Source organism: Xyrauchen texanus, chromosome 6, assembly GCF_025860055.1.
Source record: "Xyrauchen texanus isolate HMW12.3.18 chromosome 6, RBS_HiC_50CHRs, whole genome shotgun sequence".
Lineage (NCBI taxonomy): Eukaryota > Metazoa > Chordata > Actinopteri > Cypriniformes > Catostomidae > Xyrauchen > Xyrauchen texanus.
Genome location: NC_068281.1, coordinates 12,288,468 through 12,306,022, shown reverse-complemented (window position 1 = coordinate 12,306,022; position 17,555 = coordinate 12,288,468). Strand labels below are relative to the sequence as shown.

Below are 17,555 nucleotides of genomic sequence, written 5' to 3'. Positions count from 1 at the left end.
CTCTTATTTCTTATTCTGCAGCTTAGAACCACGATTTTGCTTCTCTATGTGGTGCCCGTTTGTCAATGTTACTATCCCACTGTTTACTTCACAGCTTTAACGCGTGTTAATATATTACACATTTTCGGCTAATCTTTCTTGTGGTTATCACTGTCTGCAAAGTATCATATCAAGAATATACACGCTTTCTTGCACCCTTATGATTTCAGTAAGGTGTCTGCTGAAAGTAACTGTTTAACTGTAAGAATACCTGTGTTTTTAAAGGTGAAGTGTGCAATTTCTGCACCAATATCATCACCATACAGAATGGCAAATATAATTACTGTTTTAAATATGTTTCCCTCTATTTAAACAATCCCCAAATTTACAATTGTTAAAAAAATTTAAAGCCTCACCCCATACTCATGCCAAAGGCCAATATATTAGCCAAAGCTGCTTTGCCAGGCTACTCGGGACAGTCAAACAAACTATGCCATGAAAACGTCAAAGATCCACAGTGATTACACATTTCCTCATAGATAACTCTGCATATTAGGCTGGGATGGGAGTTTTTCACATTATTTCATGTCTTCTGTGTACAGTATCCATTAAAAAAAGTGGCGAAAAGACACAAAGTTAACAGATGCAAGTTAAAGACATAATAATAAAAAAATCTCATTGTTAACGTGTCTTGTGTTTTATTCCCTTTCAGAACCAGAGAGATCAGAACTACACGGTTCTGAAGACCAAAGGCCACATGATGACAGTGGAGGGACTAAAGCCGGGCACCATCTATGTGTTCAGAGTGAGGGCACGCACCGACGGAGGCTACGGCAACTACGGTGGAGAGATAGAGCTGGAGACCAGTCATGAAGGTAATCTTACAGCTCTTGATGTATTGTTAACATTTCTATGGATACATTCCAATTGCCCGATACCATTTGGCTCAAATAAACACTGTGGGAAAGAGTTGAGGGACCAGCATTTTCATTCACCTTAATTCACCCCAGGTGTGGTTTCTACACAGTTGTTCCAAATTAACTTATTTTTTTCAAACCAAGTGAATTTCTACTCTGCAAAAAGTCAATTTCTTATTTAGTACTGTTGTCTTGTTTTCCAGGATAAATGTCAAATCATTTTTAAAACAAGATACATTGACTCCAGAAGCAAAATAGTGTAATATAATAAAACTTGTTTTCAGACAATATATCTTGCATTAAGTTTATTTTTCATATATCACTGGGGTTTTTTTCTTTCTCCTTTTTTTTTTTCCTTTGTTTGAAGCATAAACCTCTGACGTTTTGGTTGATTTATGCCTGAAACAAACAAATATTAAATCAGTTTGCCAATGGGCTAGTAAAAATTGTATTCAAGGTATATTTTATGAAAACAGGTCTCATGATCTTAGCAAACCCCCCACCCCCCACAAAAAAAAAAAAAAAAAAACATTTATCTTGTTTTAAAGATGTTTATTGGAAAACAAAACAAAAATACAGACTAAACAAAATATTGTTTGCAGTGTACATATATCCCCTGCTCAGTGTGCAGGATCAGTAAACACTGCACTTAGACAATGTTAATCAGAATGTCTTCTGTCTTCTTTAAGCTGTTTCCTCTTTCTTTTCCCTATTTTTTCTTCTCTGCACATTTTTATGTTCCTTTTAGAGACCTTTTCTCATTCTTCATTTCCCTCTCTCCCCTGTCTTTTGTCCCGTCTTTGTATTCTAACACTTGTTTCCCATTTCCATTGTCAAGCATCTGCTAGGGAATTCAGGGCAGTTCTCTGCATTTAATATATGGTGAACTGGTCTGTGACTTATTTACCAAACCTCCTGCTTATGCTCCCTGGGAGGGATGCGCAGTGTGTGTCTTTGCGTCTCTTGAGGACTAACAGGGCTGTGTTGAGCTAACCTGCTTTTCTTTGATGGGGATCAAAGAATGGAGGCACAATTGAAAAGCCTATAGGGCATACAGTAAACACAGAGGCCTTGTGGTATACGTGCCTAATTTAAAGGAGGTCACAGCTCAGCGAGTGTTTCTTATAAGCATATCACAGAGCTCAGTGGACCTGATATGCCCAGATCAAATTTAACAGAGTCCAGTATAGTAATAGCTTTTTTTATTATATGAGAAATGCTTAAGCCTGCAGCTCAAGGTGAAATTCATAAATAGCTTACACTGTGTGGATTTGTGCATACAGGGAGGTCTAACATTGTACTATAATAAGAATTATAGTAATGTAAGCGCAGCGTAGTTCTAGTGGGAAGACTAGCAGCTATACATCATCACACCATTAGCTGGGTAATTTCCAGACAATCACATGTAAGCTGTTTCTTTATAAGTCTGCTCACAATCTATCACATTGCTGTTTCAGTGTGCTAACACGGCATCCTCCACCACCCAACCATCACCAGTTGAGTCCGTCCTGCACTGGGGTAGGCTCCTTGCCCCTGCCTCCTATCTCCGGCAGGATATGACGGTTCCAAGTACAGCTTTTTCGGACCGCTAGACGGGCCTACGCCAAAGAGAGACACTACTTTTCTGTTTTATATTCATCAAATAAATATAATCTTAAATCTCACCCAAGTCTGCAAGTCTTCCTGATAGAACAATGAATAGTATAACTGTCGAATCTGAAAATGTATAAAAAATATTTAAAAGTAATACATATATGAAGCCTTGACTTGGCAGACTTACAGGTCAGTTGTTCTAACATTGAACTGTTCTCACGTGGGTTTGAATTTGGCTAGCAATATTTTCTGATCCAGTTGCCCCTCTTCTACATCATTTTCTGTTCTATCTCTTACTATACTGTTGCTAATAGTGGTAAAAAATAAAGCAAAACAAATATTTTAGGATTCATGAAATTCAAATCAAACTCTCTGAATATTGCTTAAATGATTTGGTATGTTGATATAGTCCTGTTTCCGTAAGTTACGAGTTCTTGCTTTACAGTGTGCACTGCATAACTGAGCTTGTTGAATGGCGTTGAGTGGAATTTTAAATCAATTCCTATTGCTGGAGATATTCATTTTCCTGAAAGAGGCAGTTACTCATGCATTGCCAGGCTTGATAAATGATGTATTTGTTTTGAGTAATGGCAGGATTGCAGCAGCATAAAATCCATATACTCGCCATGAAACTTTCAAACCGAGCCTGTTATCCCTCTGTTAACATACCTATTTGGATGGCATGTGTAAATTATAACATTCACCCACATACAGTATTTAGTGGCACAATACAGCTGCCTCTGTTTTTTTGGAGTAAAACCAGCAAAGCTTGATATACAATATACAGTATAAACAACACAAAGCTCCTTATATTAGCTCAAAAAACATACTTAACATTGAAATCGTCATGGTTACTGTTGTAACCTCTGTTCCCTGAGGGAAGGAACGAGATGTTGTGTCGAATGATGTAACACAAGGGGTCTTCCTGGGATGCCAAACGTACCTCTGAACCTGAGAAAAGGCCAATGTCAAGTTGGCAGACAGAATTTGCATGCCCCACCCCGCATACGGGTATAAAGGGACACGGGGCAGCGAGTGCCAGTCAGGATTTTGCACCAAGGAGCCGAAAATAAGGTACGGCCATTTACAGTGGTAGGTCTAGTGCTGTGGCAGGAGGGACACAACATCTCGTTCCTTCCCTCGGAGAACGGAGGTTACAACAGTAACCATGGCATTTCCCTTCTTTCACTCACTCGACATTGTGTCAAATTAAGTGACACAAGGGGTCCCATATAAAAACGCCACGCAATGACCGTGTTATGTGAATTGTCGAGATGGGTGCAAGCATGCTACTGCGTGCTAGAGGCACCTTTATTGGCTGCACGTAGACCCCCCAACGCCTCCAAAGAGATGTCACATACAGACCTTAGGTTCCCTGCACCCCTGAGCGGGGGAACAGGTGCTACATGACTAGCATGTGAGCAAGCCCAGCAGCCGCGGCCTTCTCTCTCACTATGTCTCTCACATAGGACGTGAAGCGGCAGGGGCTATGAAATGCGTCAGGGAAGGCGGTCTTTCCCAGTCCTATTCCTTCAGGGGAAAAAGACCCTGCAGAGACCACATCCTGCCCAGTCCAGGGGAGGTAACATGTGGCAATTACACCACAAGGGTTGTGAAGCCATACGTGGGAAATGGCATGGTGGTAGGTCCAGCCTAATGAGGGGGGACTCTACAAGCATGGTGACCGGGGCAGTGGGCCGGCCCAAGGGAAACGCAGGTCACCGACAGGGCACCTGTGACTCGTAGTGGGTCTGGAAGTGAATTGCTCCACTGAATTCGCAGGCCAGAAGGTTAGGGAGGAGAACATCCAGGGAGCGACGCTTACATCCAGGGAGCGGCTAACATGGGATAGAAGGCGCACTGGATCTTGGTGAAGGGCACTGTGTGAAAGCGGAACACCCGGTCGGTTGTGCGCGTTACCGAGTTCTAACAGCTCGGACCGGACAAAACACGAGACGAGACCGACTCAACCCTGAGATTGTAAATTCTGGCAAAGGTATTGAGTGTTGCCCAGCTGCTCTGCAGATGTCTGCTAAGGAGGTGCCATGGGCCAGTGTCCACGAGGATGCCACACTTCTCGTAGAGTGTGCTCGAACCCGTAAGGGGGCGGGCACGGCCTGCATGTGATAAGCTAAAGAAATAGCATTAACGACCCAGTGAGCTAACCTCTGTTTGGAGACGGCGTTTCCTTTCTGCCGTCTGCCGAAGCAGACAAAGAGCTGCTCAGAACATCTAAAGCTCTGCGTGCGGTCCAAATAGATATACAAAGCACATACCGGACACAGCAACGAAAGGGCTGGGTCTGCCTCCTCCCAGGGCAGCGCTTGCAGATTCACGACCTGGTCCCTGAAGGGGGTCGTAGGAACCTTGGGCACATAGCCCGGTCACGGCCTCAGGAAAAAAGTGAGACTGTGCCGGACCGAACCCCAGGCAGGTGTCGCTGACAGAGAACACTTGCAGGTCCCCAACCCTCTTGATGGAGTATAACGCGATCAGGAGTGCTGTCTTCAGGGAGAGGCCTTGAGCTCAACTGAATCAAGTAGCTCGAAGGGGGGTCTCTGGAGATCCCAGGAGGGGAATAGGCTTGGCCGGGGAGGGTTCAATCTTCAATCAGGAACTTGATAATCATGTCTTGCTTACCTAGGGACTTGCCCTCTACTGTGTCGTGGTGGGGTGCGACGTGGGTGGGGTCAAACTCTTTTAGGTGGAAAACACTCTTTTAACAGTGAAAAGCGCCGTCAAAGCGCCAAGGGGAATAAACTGCACAGGTGAGTGAAACAGTGGTGAACTTCAGCTTGCATGTTGCACAACTGTTCGGCTCCGAAGAAACATTCTGATTTGCACTCGCTGCCCCGCTTCCCTTTATATGCGGGGCATGCAAATTCTGTCTGCCATCTTGACATTGGCCTATTCTCAGGTTCAGAGGTATGTTTGGCATCCCAGGAAGACCCCTTGTGTCACTTCATTCGACACAACGTCGAGTGAGTGACAGAAGGGGAAATCAGTTAGATATGTCTTGATTTTTGGACAGAGGGTTAAAGTGTCAGTATCCACTGGGTTTCGATTTGGTTAGAAGAATATATTAAAAGGGAATGGAAAATAAATGGCTAATTTTCAGAATTATAAGTACTTCAACATAGATCTCTTTTCTCTTTTACACTCTTGGGTACCTCCGAAAGTGAATCTCAATGCAAAAAAAAAAAAGAAATAAATACAAATAAATGTATGGTTCTCTTTCTCTCTTTCCCTTTAGATATGCTGGCCATTGGTGATCCAAACCAATCCACTATCCTGGCGGTGTCCATTGCTGGTGGCATTGTGCTGCTTATCTTCCTGGTGGCCTGTTTTGTAGTGAGTGGAAGGTAAGAATGGACTTCCATTTAACATGGCTTGACCTTTTGCTTCTGTCCTTTCTTTTATGAACATATACTGACCTTGAAGGCTGATTTTACAGCGCAAAATAAAACTTTTCTATTTACTGTAGATCTGAGAGCTTTAGATCTGTGGATTCTTCCATGCCAATATATTTAAAAGAATTAGAATGCTTTATACAGGCAGTATCTGAAGTGTGTCTCATAAACTTCTAAAAACCAAGAGAAAATCATTTGAAATTGAAGTCAGAGAAGACATTTTGCACAGTAGCTCAGATATTCAACAACAGTTGAAACAGAAAAGATGGTGCAGCTGGTTAGATGAGACATACTGAGCCTATAAATTAATGCTGATAATAAATACACTCTGACTGCATTAAATAGCAGATTCTTTCTCGAACAAAACTCACCCAAAGTCTCTAAAAACATTAGTATTGATCTGACTTGATAGCCTATCATGCTGAGTGCCCTATTCAGTATTGACTGGGGAAAGAACTAATCAGCCTCACATTGGCCAACAGAGAGTGTAAATGTACTGTAGAAACACACACGTAAGGCATTCATGTGCAACTAATAATTCATCACAAATGTCTTAGCTAAAACAACACATCACAAATGTCTTAGCTAAAACAACACAAAACAATAAATAACCCTGGAATACGCAGATGTGCTCTGTGTAACCAAATTTTAATCAGTCAACTTGCTGGGTGTTCATCATAGGGTAAAAGCCTGGTCATTAAGTCAGCCGTGATGTAGGTTTTACCCAGAAGTAGTTGTGGTATTTGTGATATTAGTGCAATATTTTTTTTCTTTTCTTTTTTTGCTATTCAAAACTGTAATATATTGCAATCTTTTACTTGTTTATTTTTCATCTTTATTGGACTTCTGTGCTTTGCGCAATGTGAGCTGAATTTCCTACTTTACTTTATCTTAGAGCGATAGGAGCAACCTAGAGCATCTGCAAACCAGTGTCAGTAAAAAGAAAAGAAAATGACTTGATGAAATAGTACACTTTGGTTCAATTTGGTTATCAACTTTGGTTATATATATGGACATCATTACAAATGAAAATAATTTGTAGACTTTTGTTCATATCTCATTCTGCATTTTGGAATACGTTTCATCCTCTCATACAATTGCTCTGAGCGGTGCACTTTTTCTGAAAGTAATTGATGTATTGTCATGAGGTAATATATTGCAAATCTTTGAAACTAATTTGAAATGTTTTATAAAATATGTAATCTTGGCATTAATTTGTATTAATGTGTTTAATACTAATATTTTAATACTGTATTATGATAATTTGACAATTATTTTAAAATGAAACTAAAAATATACATTTTTGGCATTAGACTATAGATACAGTTTATTGAGGTAAGATATTGCAATATTTTGTTACTAATTCATAAATGTAACTACAAATATTGTTTCTTGGCCTTAGCCAGTTGATACTGTATTGTGAGGTAAAATAGTGTGATACTTTGAAACTAACTTGAAAATGTAGCTGAACATATCAATTCTTGGTGTTAGACATTTATATTTATATATTTACATTTATGCATTTGGCAGACGCTTTTATCCAAAGTGACTTACAGAGCCCTTATTACAGGGACAATCCCCCTGGAGCAACCTGGAGTTAAGTGCCTTGCTCAAGGACACAATGGTGGTGGCTGTGGGGCTCGAACCAGCATCCTTCTGATTACCAGATTACCAGTTATGTGCTTAGACCACTACACCACCACCAGTCTTAGATGATTCATAATTTGAAAATGTAAAACAAAATATATTGATTCTTGGCATTAGACAATTGATACAATACAGTTAAATAATATAAGTTCATAATTTGAAACCAATTTGAAAATGTAGCTGGAAATATCAATTCTTGGTGCTAGACGATTCATACATTCAAAAGCGCACAGTTTTACCTCAGCCGAGGGAAATTCAAACAAGGATTCACCTCCAAGCCCTCCACCGGGGGACGGAGTGGTCTGCTTACCAGCTCCGGAGCGAACGTCTTGGTCTCTGGGTCGATCGTCTCAGGAGTGCCTGGGAGCCTTCCGGGTCCTCGAGGGGGTCCGTGAGATGGGGGCGTGCGCTTCCTGCGGGGCGCTCGACGCAGGGGCTGAGAGCTGGGCCTGGGTTGAGGTGGAGCTGCGCATTTCTTAGCCGCAGGAGGACGCCCTCGGTGAGCAGACAGGGCTTGGCCTGTGGCGGCAGGTTTGCGGCGGGGCAGGATATGTGAAATGGCCTCTGTCTGCTTATTCACCGCGGAGAACTGCTGGGCGAATTCCTCGACGGTGTCATCGAAGAAGCCGAACTGGGAGACAGGGGCATCGAGGAAGCGTGTCTTGTCCGTCTCGCTCATCTCGACCAAGTTCAGCCACAGATGACGTTCCTGAACCACAAGTGTGGCCATCACCTGCCAGAGTGTTCCTGCAGCAATTCGGGATCAGGACTACCCACGTGCAGATCTTTGAGTGCCTTGGCCTGGTGGACTTGGAGGAGGGCCATGGCATGCAGGGCGGAAGCGGCATGTCCGGTGGCGTATTAGGCTTTGGTGGCCAATGATGACGTCATCCTACAGGCCTTGGAGGGGAGCACAGGGTGACTCCGCCAGGTGGCAGCGTTCTCGGGGCATAGGTGGATCTCAACCGCCCTATCCACCTGGGTAATCTTTGTGTACCTGTGGGCCGCTCCACTCTCCAGGGTAGTGAGAGCGCATGAGCGAGGGGCTTTGTGATGAGTGGAGAGGGGTGATGTCCATGCAGTCATCAGCTCATCATGCAACTCCGGGAAGAAAGGGACTGGGGGGGGGGGGGACGTGGCTGTGAGTGGCACGCAGACCCAAGGAACAAATCATCCAGCCACGACGGCTGTGGGGAGGACGGAGGGTTCCAGTCTAGCCCGGGTTACCGAGTAGCAGGCACCTCTGGAGCACCTAATCCAGTACAGGGCATATTAGTACCCGTAGTGGGTCCGGCTACGAATTCCTCAGCCGAATTCTCTATCAACAGGGCTAGGAAGGAAGGACATCCAGGATTCATGGTTCGGGAACTCGCATGGCAGAAGAAGCACATGTCTTCGCCTCACGGAGGGGAAAGGTGCTATACACACGCAATCAATACACCCAGCCAGCGGTTCCATATTACCAAACTTACCTTTTCGTACCTGACAAAACACTGGACTAATCCGGCTCAAACTGGAGATTGTATTGAGTGTTGCCCAGGCAGTTGCTCTGCAGATGTCTGCTAGAGAGGTGCCATTAGACAGTGCCCACGAGGATACCACACTCCTTGTAGAGTGTGCTCGTATTCCCAAAGGGTGTGGGCACAGCCTGGGCCTTGTATGCTAGACACAGAAATGACAGGGCTGGGTCTGCCTCCCGGGGCAGTGCCTGCAGACTCACTGCCTGATCCATGAAGGATCACGTGAGAATCTACCTGACTGAACTCCAGGCAAGTGTCGCAGACAGAAAATTCTTGCAGGTCCCCAACCCTCTTGATGGAGGTGAGTAAAATCAGGGGAGGGTGGAGGGTTCCAGTCCAACCCGACACTCGCTGCAGCCCAGGCAAGCATGTTGGTTAGCTCTGTGTCGGTCTCAGACTGGGCAGGCAGACCCAAAGTCGGCAGTCCAGTCAAGTCCTCGGCGTCCGACATTGCCAGTGTGCTCTCCATTGCAGCGATTGAGGACTCATCCTGCTCGCGAGCCTGAAAGAGATGTCAAGCTGGCCGTGAGACGAGCTGGTCTCATCTCTGAACTCGACGGCATGCTGGGGAATGGGAGGTCCTCGGGGAATTACCCGGCAAGACCGCGCCCGTTGAAATCCCAAATTCACCTCCAGCACCAGCCAGGCCGTCCTCGTACCCGTAGGTTTCCCCCGGAGGAAGGATGGTAGTTGCCATGGTCATATTCTCGTGGCTGTTGGAACCGGAGAGATAATGCAAAGTGAATGAACGCTTTCATGCCACCAACGTTTTAGCGCAGTTTGTGGACTTTAAGACTGTCTCTTACACACTAGATGAACCATGAGACCATAGACGAACACCTGAAGCTAAATTTTCCCGCTTGCTGTTTTTACTCTCTGTGTGATAAAGTTTCATGTTACTGTTTTCCAGAGTCAGTGTTTAGTTTTTCAGTCAGTGACCTTTTGGCATGTATTTTTATAGCTATGGTAACTACCCTTTCCGTTTTGACTGAATTGCTGTTGTGTTTTCAAACTTGTTGGTTTGTTTCTGGATTTGGTATTGTGTTTTCTGATGTGCTCTTTTGTTTTCGTTGATGTGTTTCTGAATTGTTATTTTGTCTTTGGATTTGCTGGTGTGTTTTTAGATTTGCTGTTTTTTTTTTTTTTTGCACTTCACGACCACCATACTTTTTCCTCCACCCCTACCTACAAACCAGTGAAGCTTCATGATTGACTTGTCAGAGCTCTCTTATTTTAATCCAGATTGAAAGCTGGAAAAACTCAATAAGAAATAAGAAATATGTACTGTTGATTGGTGCTCCTCTGATTAGAAAACAACCAGATGCAAAGAAGTGTAATTTTGTGTGGATGTGTGTTTGTGAGCCAGAATTTAAAAGATGTATCAAAGGAGAAGAGGGGAAAACAAATGTGGCGATAGACAGAAAAGGAGAGAAGAGACAAACAGAACATTAAAGAAATCCATAATTAGATAAGGCTGTGACAATGGAAGAAACATATCAGAGATATTTATTACCTGGAGAGTGAGTAAAAAGACAAGATTTTGAGCTTTGACAAAACAGCACAACTACAAAGTCATAGAGTCAAATAATTCATTAGTAAATCACAATGAAAAAAAGAGCATTACAAGTTTACATCTACAAGTTTAGATTATGCTCCATTCATCTATGGCATTATTAGTCTATTATTATTGCTCATACTGTACTTAAGTCTAGAAACGATATGTAAGTCGTTGTTTATGAACATGAATTATACCTCAAAGGAGGAGAGTTGTGGTTACTTTTAATTTTTGAGCAATCAGACTTAGAGTACAATTTTTGCCAGACACAATAAAAAGAGGGACCCAAGCCATATCGAGGGGCCAGAATATAATTATGACTTGGACAAGTAAAGAACAGTTTAGCACACACACCGATCATTTTAGCTACAAATTAGCTATCACCCATAACACCCTAGCAACTGCATAGACCTATTATACTTATACTTATTAATATACTTGTTTCTTTTAGAAAATTTAGAAATCTAAATTGTTTTGTTTGTTTGAGTTAGGATTCAGAGGGTAGTGCATGTGCTCGCAGGAGCTAGAACCTCCTGCGAGTTCTAGCTCGTGGACTTATGGAACATCACTGCTGCTCTCATCATTTACAGACAATTATTTTTGTTTTCAACTTATGCAAAAGTTGGAAAATCAATTTAACTCCCTCGTCAAACACTCTTTATCCTTTAGGATTATCTCTTTTAAGCCATATCCTCAGTGGAGCACCTAATTGTCTGGAATGCACATCCCACCTACCAATTTTTCCTCTTTTAATTACATTTTTTTATTATTTTCAGCGGAAAGCAAATCAAGCACGCATTTTTTTTTTTTTTTATAATTATTAATAGCTGCTATATTTTAAAATATTTAAATAAATTAATCATATTGAGGCAGTATTATGCTTCTTAAATACTGGATATAATGTGTGTTTCCTATAGTATATTTAAACCCCACTACCCAATTTTTATTGGTGCTTACTGCAGGGCAAAACATCACTATTTGCTACTATTTAAACAAACACCTAACCCTAACATTTAACTTGTCCTGCAATGTTTGTCCTTCAGACAGAAATGATAAATCAAACTGCACTGTTTCCTTCACAGATTTACCATTTAATAAAAATTCCTATACAATCACAACTAAAGAGGAATACAGGCCATGATCTGAAAATCACATAGTAACCACACAGAACTCCCAAAGCAACCACCTAGAACACATTAAAAACTGCATAGCAACCCCATGTCAAAATTAGCAAGGGCAAGCACCACTCATATTTTCTTCAGAGAATGTAATAATGTTAGATTCAGTCTGCTTATGAATTGAGATTTAATATAACAAGATCATCATTTGAATCATTCACTAATGCCCTTCATAATTTTTGTCTGAGTAATCAAACATGAAGTGCACAGGAACACTTTTAAGCTGAGCTACTCAGAAGCAAGAACAAGCTCTTTGTCACTGAGATATTATCTGCAAAGCATCTGGTATGGGCCTTGTGTTATTCTTAAAACGTAAATGATGATGGGAAAGCGTGCTCCATACACACACACTAATACACATTCAGCCACTAGAGTCTGAGTACTAAATTGCGCCTAGGAACCTGAAGAGAACTTCATGTGCTTAAACATGTTTTCAGTCATGTTTCCATCCTGTTTTCTGCCAAACAGAATTTTGCACTGGCCTATTCATAATGGATTTATGAATAAAATGTTCCAATGAATCCAGTTTGGCTCTTTTTTTTCTACCCCAGCATAAATGCCCCTGTGCTTCGAGCAGACTCACCAAAGGATCTTTTCTGAGAGCATTTGCAATTGTAACACAAAAGACATAATGTCATTTTAGAGCCAAAATGAGCTATACCAGTCTGTCCCATTTTATACAGACTTGGTTCTAGTCTATCGCCTGCAGGGCCTTCTCTGTGCATTCTGTCTTTCTCTTTCCTGCTGAGGAAAAAAATTTTTTATCATCCTAAGCTGGTTTTATTGTCTTAGATGGTTTAAAATGGTCTAGCTGTCCTCCTAGCATGGCCAAGATGGTATTTAGATGTTTTGACCAATTTGAGAGTCCAGACAAGACCAGCAAACCAGTTTGTGCTGGTTTAAGATTTTTGGGCTTTTTAGCAGGGTTTGCATTGCACATGCACAAACAGATACACACATGCCTACTGCATGCTAAAGGTGTAATGGTTCTCACATCCTCTTAATGTGATGGACTGCTCTTTCACTACAGTATACTCGCTGTGTAAAGCACTCTTTGGTAGCATTTACATTTATGCATTTGGCAGACGCTTTAATCCAAACGAATAAACAGAGCCCTTATTACAAGGACAATCCCCCCGGAGCAACCTGGAGTTCAGTGCCTTGCTCAAGGACACAATGGTGGTGGCAGTGGGGATCGAACCATCAACCTTCTTCTTATCAGTTTAGTGCTTTAGCCCAATATGCCACCATCACTCTCAGTACTGGTAGCAGTAACATTTTATAATTGTGTCTACAGGCTGGCCGGCACTATAGCTTAGTTCATTTTGAGTGGCAAGATCTAAGTAGTGGCTGAAAATATAGAAGGCTCAGCATAAAAGAGAAGTAAACAAAGAGATAATGAAGGCAAAGCAAGCTGTCATCTGTCAAGCACAATTACACAGGGAGAGAAAAGAGGTGACCGCACTGTTTGTGTGTTTTGCGCATTGGTTCAATAGGGTAAAAGCACACATTTCTGTGTACCATAGTATTTTTCTAAAAAGGCTTTGATGATAAACATATATGACTTTCCATATGACTTTATTTCTTCTGTTGAACACAAAAGTGTTAGGGAGAGTAGCAGCCACAGTCACAATTCATGTTAATTGTATAATTTTGACCATACAATAAACCTTTATTTGCATCTTTTTTTTTTTACATACATGTCTGCCTAACATCTCCCTTTGTTGTCTACAGAAGAAATAAATAGGAAATCACATAAATAACTGACGTAAATTAATATGATTTTATTTCACCTTGTCTGATTTGTATCATATATTTAAGGACGGTGGGCCCTGCTATAAGGGAGGCCCACAAAGGTCCTTTATGGTATAATCTAGTCACTGGGCCCAGGGGACGAGGGCCCACCCATATTTTTTTCCCCCAGAGCAATACACATTTTAGTGCCGGACTTATTCAGGGTCTGCTTTGATCTTTAATTAAAATGTTCAACAGAAAAGAACATGCAATCACGTTTAGTCTAATTTCTATCACCATTTGAAAACACACACTATCTCCTTCCTTTTTCATTGGGATGACCAATGGTTATGTTCCACTAGACCGATTAGCAAATGAGAGTTTTATTACGTGCTTGGCCCCTGCATAGATTAGGGTGGACCAGATATAATGTCAGAGGTCAGACTGCTTAATTAATTGGATTCTGAATGGTGTACTGAATCAAACTAATAAAAACCGGCTTTCAAAATTAGGATCATTATCATCGTAATTTTCTCTCCTGCATTCTCAATTACCTTAATGAATACTGAACAAATTGGATGTTTCTCCACACCTATCAGAAACACATCCTGGAATTTAGCTGATATCTCCCTTTTATCTCCTCATTTCACTAATAATGACTTTGGCTAGAGTAAATATATATATTTTTTTAAACAGCAAGCGCAGGCCTTGGATATCTGCCAGATCCCTTCCAACAGAGAAAAGGGCCAAGACTCAAGGAGCTTACAGAAATGACGGATCAAGAGATGAGGGACGAGTGTTTTGTTTCACAGTCATTTGGGCTATCTTTTATTGCATGATAATATAATGACCGCACAGAGCAGCATGTGGTTATTTTTCCGTTGGCAGCTCATGCGAGTTAGAGCAGTGGGTGTCGTTGATTGCCATTAATCTGAAGAGCCGCTCCACGTGATGAAAGCATTGGGTGAGTGAGGTAGGCATTTCTCCATCCAGCTCCATCCTATTAGCACTGTGGCAAACACACCAAGTGATTAAAAGTAGTCTGATCATAGTAAAAAGCCTGTGGACTATGCTAATCAGCCCTGCTGAACAGCCGCTGTGGACAAACTAAAATCATGGAGCTCTGGATAGCCTCTTTCTCACAAATCTGTGAGTTGTCTCCGAAGCCAGCATTTTAAGGCAAAATATACTGTATGCGGCTGTGCCAAAAGGTAGGCAACTTAATTGGGTTGCCTTCTTAAAGCCCAGGTAAGCTTAATTTTGTGTGTTCCGGATAGGCTCGTGCCTGATCAATAGCATTGCCTTTGTGAGTATACTCTTATAGACCGCTAGCGAATAATTGTGATACTGTTTAGTAGAGTCAATAGGCAGTGCATGCGCTGTCGATGTGCACAGACGAAGGGGAAAGACACCACAGAGACCACACCCTGCCCATAGGGGAGTTAACGTGTGCAATGTACATTACATGGACTTACTGACTGGTAGAATCACATGTGGAAGAAGTCCCTGTGGTAGGTCCTACCTGGAGGGTAGGAGCTCTGCAAACATGGTGACCAGTGGCAGAGGGAGATTTGCCCAACGAAGATGTGAGTTTACAAACAGGGAAATCATACATAATCATCATGCGTAAAATACATCACCCACAGGCAACCAGCACATGTGGAGCACCTACCCCATTACAGGGCATATTAGCGCACGTACTGAGCCGGCATCATATTTCTCTGCTGAATTCACCTGCCACAGGGCTGAGCAGGAAAGACATCCAGGGTTCACCATCTTGTTAAATTGCATGGGGGAAAAACACCTGGACACTTGCTCTAAGGGGACCCCTGCACGCATAATCGCATGGTCCGTCCAAGGGCTGAACATGTGGCGGCAGATTGGTGTGATGGCCACACAATGCGTACCACAGCGCCATGCCCATCTCAGGACTCAAGTCTGAAGCCAGTGCTGGAGCAGTCTCATATGCATCAACCCGAGCGATGTTACCACTGTTTCAGTGGGACTGCCGTTCTCTGTCTGAACGACTTCAGGCAGTTCAGCAGCGACTGCGCGCAGTCGTTCATGAGGCGCGCTATCATAGAGAATGAGTTTAACTCGAGAAAAGAGATGTTCTGATTCGGGGAGATTTTGCTCTATTCACAGTTGACCTGAAGCCCTAACTGGCTGAGGTTTCTTCTTCGACTTTTGTAAAGACATGAGGGAACAGGGACAGACCGAAGGGGAGGCCCTTGTACTGATATATCTGACCCTTGAAGGTGAACCGCAGAAATGGTATGTGCCGAGGTAAAACTGAGACGTAGAATTACACGTCCTTCGGGTCTACCGGCGCAAACCAATCTTGATGCTGGATGCACGACAGAATGCACTTATGCATCTTAAACAGGAGTCTGTGCAAGGCCCGGCTCAGCACTCGCAGGTCCAAGATTGGCCGCAACCCACCGCCTTTCTTTGACACGATGAAGTAGGGGTTGTAGAATCCCTTCTTCAACTCGGCTGGAGGGACAGGCTCTATCGCGTGCTTCTGCAGGGATTGCAATCTCTGCACGCAGGGCAGTGGCGTTCTCGCTCCTCACCGAGGTGAAGCGGAAGGCGCTGAACCCGGTGCGGGAGCATGGCGAACTGAATCGCATAGCCGAGTTGGATCATTGTGGCCAGCCAGCGCAATGGATTGGAGAGCATTAGCCACGGCTCCGCGTGAGGGGCACCAAGGGGACAATCGCGTCTGACGTACATGTAGGAGGGGCCTCGTGGCGGGAAGAGCAGGAGTTGCCACGTCAAGTTGCCTTGCATCCCGAGCTCGTGGCTGCGCTGAGAGAAATGTCAAAACACTTACCTTGTTCCGTGTGTCCACCAGGAGACTAGTCAGCAATGGGGAAAAGGGTGAACGTCCTTGTGACTCGTCAATTGACCAATTCTCTCTCGCTCTCTCTCTCTCTCTCTCTCTCTCTCTCTCTCTCTCTCTCTCTCTCTCTCTCTCTCTCTATATATATATATATATAGAATGTATAAACGTATAACATTATAAATGTATATAAATAAATAATACATAAATGTCATCATTTGTTTTTTAATTTTCAAATTCCTTATACAGATTATACTGTTTTAGCCTTGTCCCAGACCAAGATTTTCTTTATTAAACTATGAAAATCCATTATAAAATACACATTATTATTTGTTAAAAACTGTGATAATCTAAACATTGATAAATTTTTTAAAGAAATAATGTTTATTTTTTAAAGAAAATAAACATAAATCTTTAAAAAATGTATAGTTTGAAAATTGCTTTTTTCTTATGTACACTGCCTATATAGGCACCTGCTTCTATGGCAGCACCCAAACTGGAAGAAAACCTGGAAGAAAAGTGACTGATTTGGGACACTATGCATAGGCATAAAAAAAGTGCATCGTACAAATTGCGCTCCTCACATGAAGCACATGGGAGACTTGACTCACAATTGATTTCAATAAACGAAATTTGAGAGGAAAATATATTCTGCTCAAAAGTGATATTTTGCCCAGTCCCTGCTTATGAAAAGCATCCCCACAGCATGATGCTGCCACCACCTTACATCACTGTAGGAATGGTGTGTCTTGATGTATAGGATGTGTTAGGTTTGCACCACACATAGCGCTTTGAGTTTTGGCCAAAAAGCTCTATTTTGGTCTCATCTGACCACAAATCCTTCTCCCACATTCCAGCTGGGTCACTCACATGCATTCTGGCTAACTTCAGATTTGCTTTCAGATGGTACTTTTTGAGTAACGGCGTGTTTCTTGCCACCTTCCCATACAGGCCAGCGTTATGCAGTGCTCTTTATATGGTTGACTGGTGCACCATTACTCCACTCCCAGCCACTGAACTCTGTAGCTCCTTCAAATTGATTGTTGCCCTCTCTGTGGCTTCTCTCACAAGTCTCCTTTTTGTTAGAGAACTGAGGTTTGAAGGACAGCCTTTTCTTGGCAGTGCCTGGGTGGTGTGGTGCAGCTTCCATTTCCTGTGCTCACTTGGATATCCAAAC

The 17,555-nt window shown here is 42.7% G+C and overlaps 1 protein-coding gene across 1 annotated transcript in view; it reads left to right on the top strand.

The window, feature by feature from the left end:
• LOC127645630 (ephrin type-A receptor 3-like) overlaps positions 1–17,555 on the top strand; it is a 217,892-nt gene that overhangs the window by 148,007 nt on the left and 52,330 nt on the right. Inside the window, exons 7-8 of the mRNA XM_052129301.1 lie at positions 692–854; positions 5,743–5,851. Of these exons, the coding sequence (XP_051985261.1) occupies positions 692–854; positions 5,743–5,851 (272 nt within the window). The remainder of the gene's footprint in view (positions 1–691; positions 855–5,742; positions 5,852–17,555) is intronic.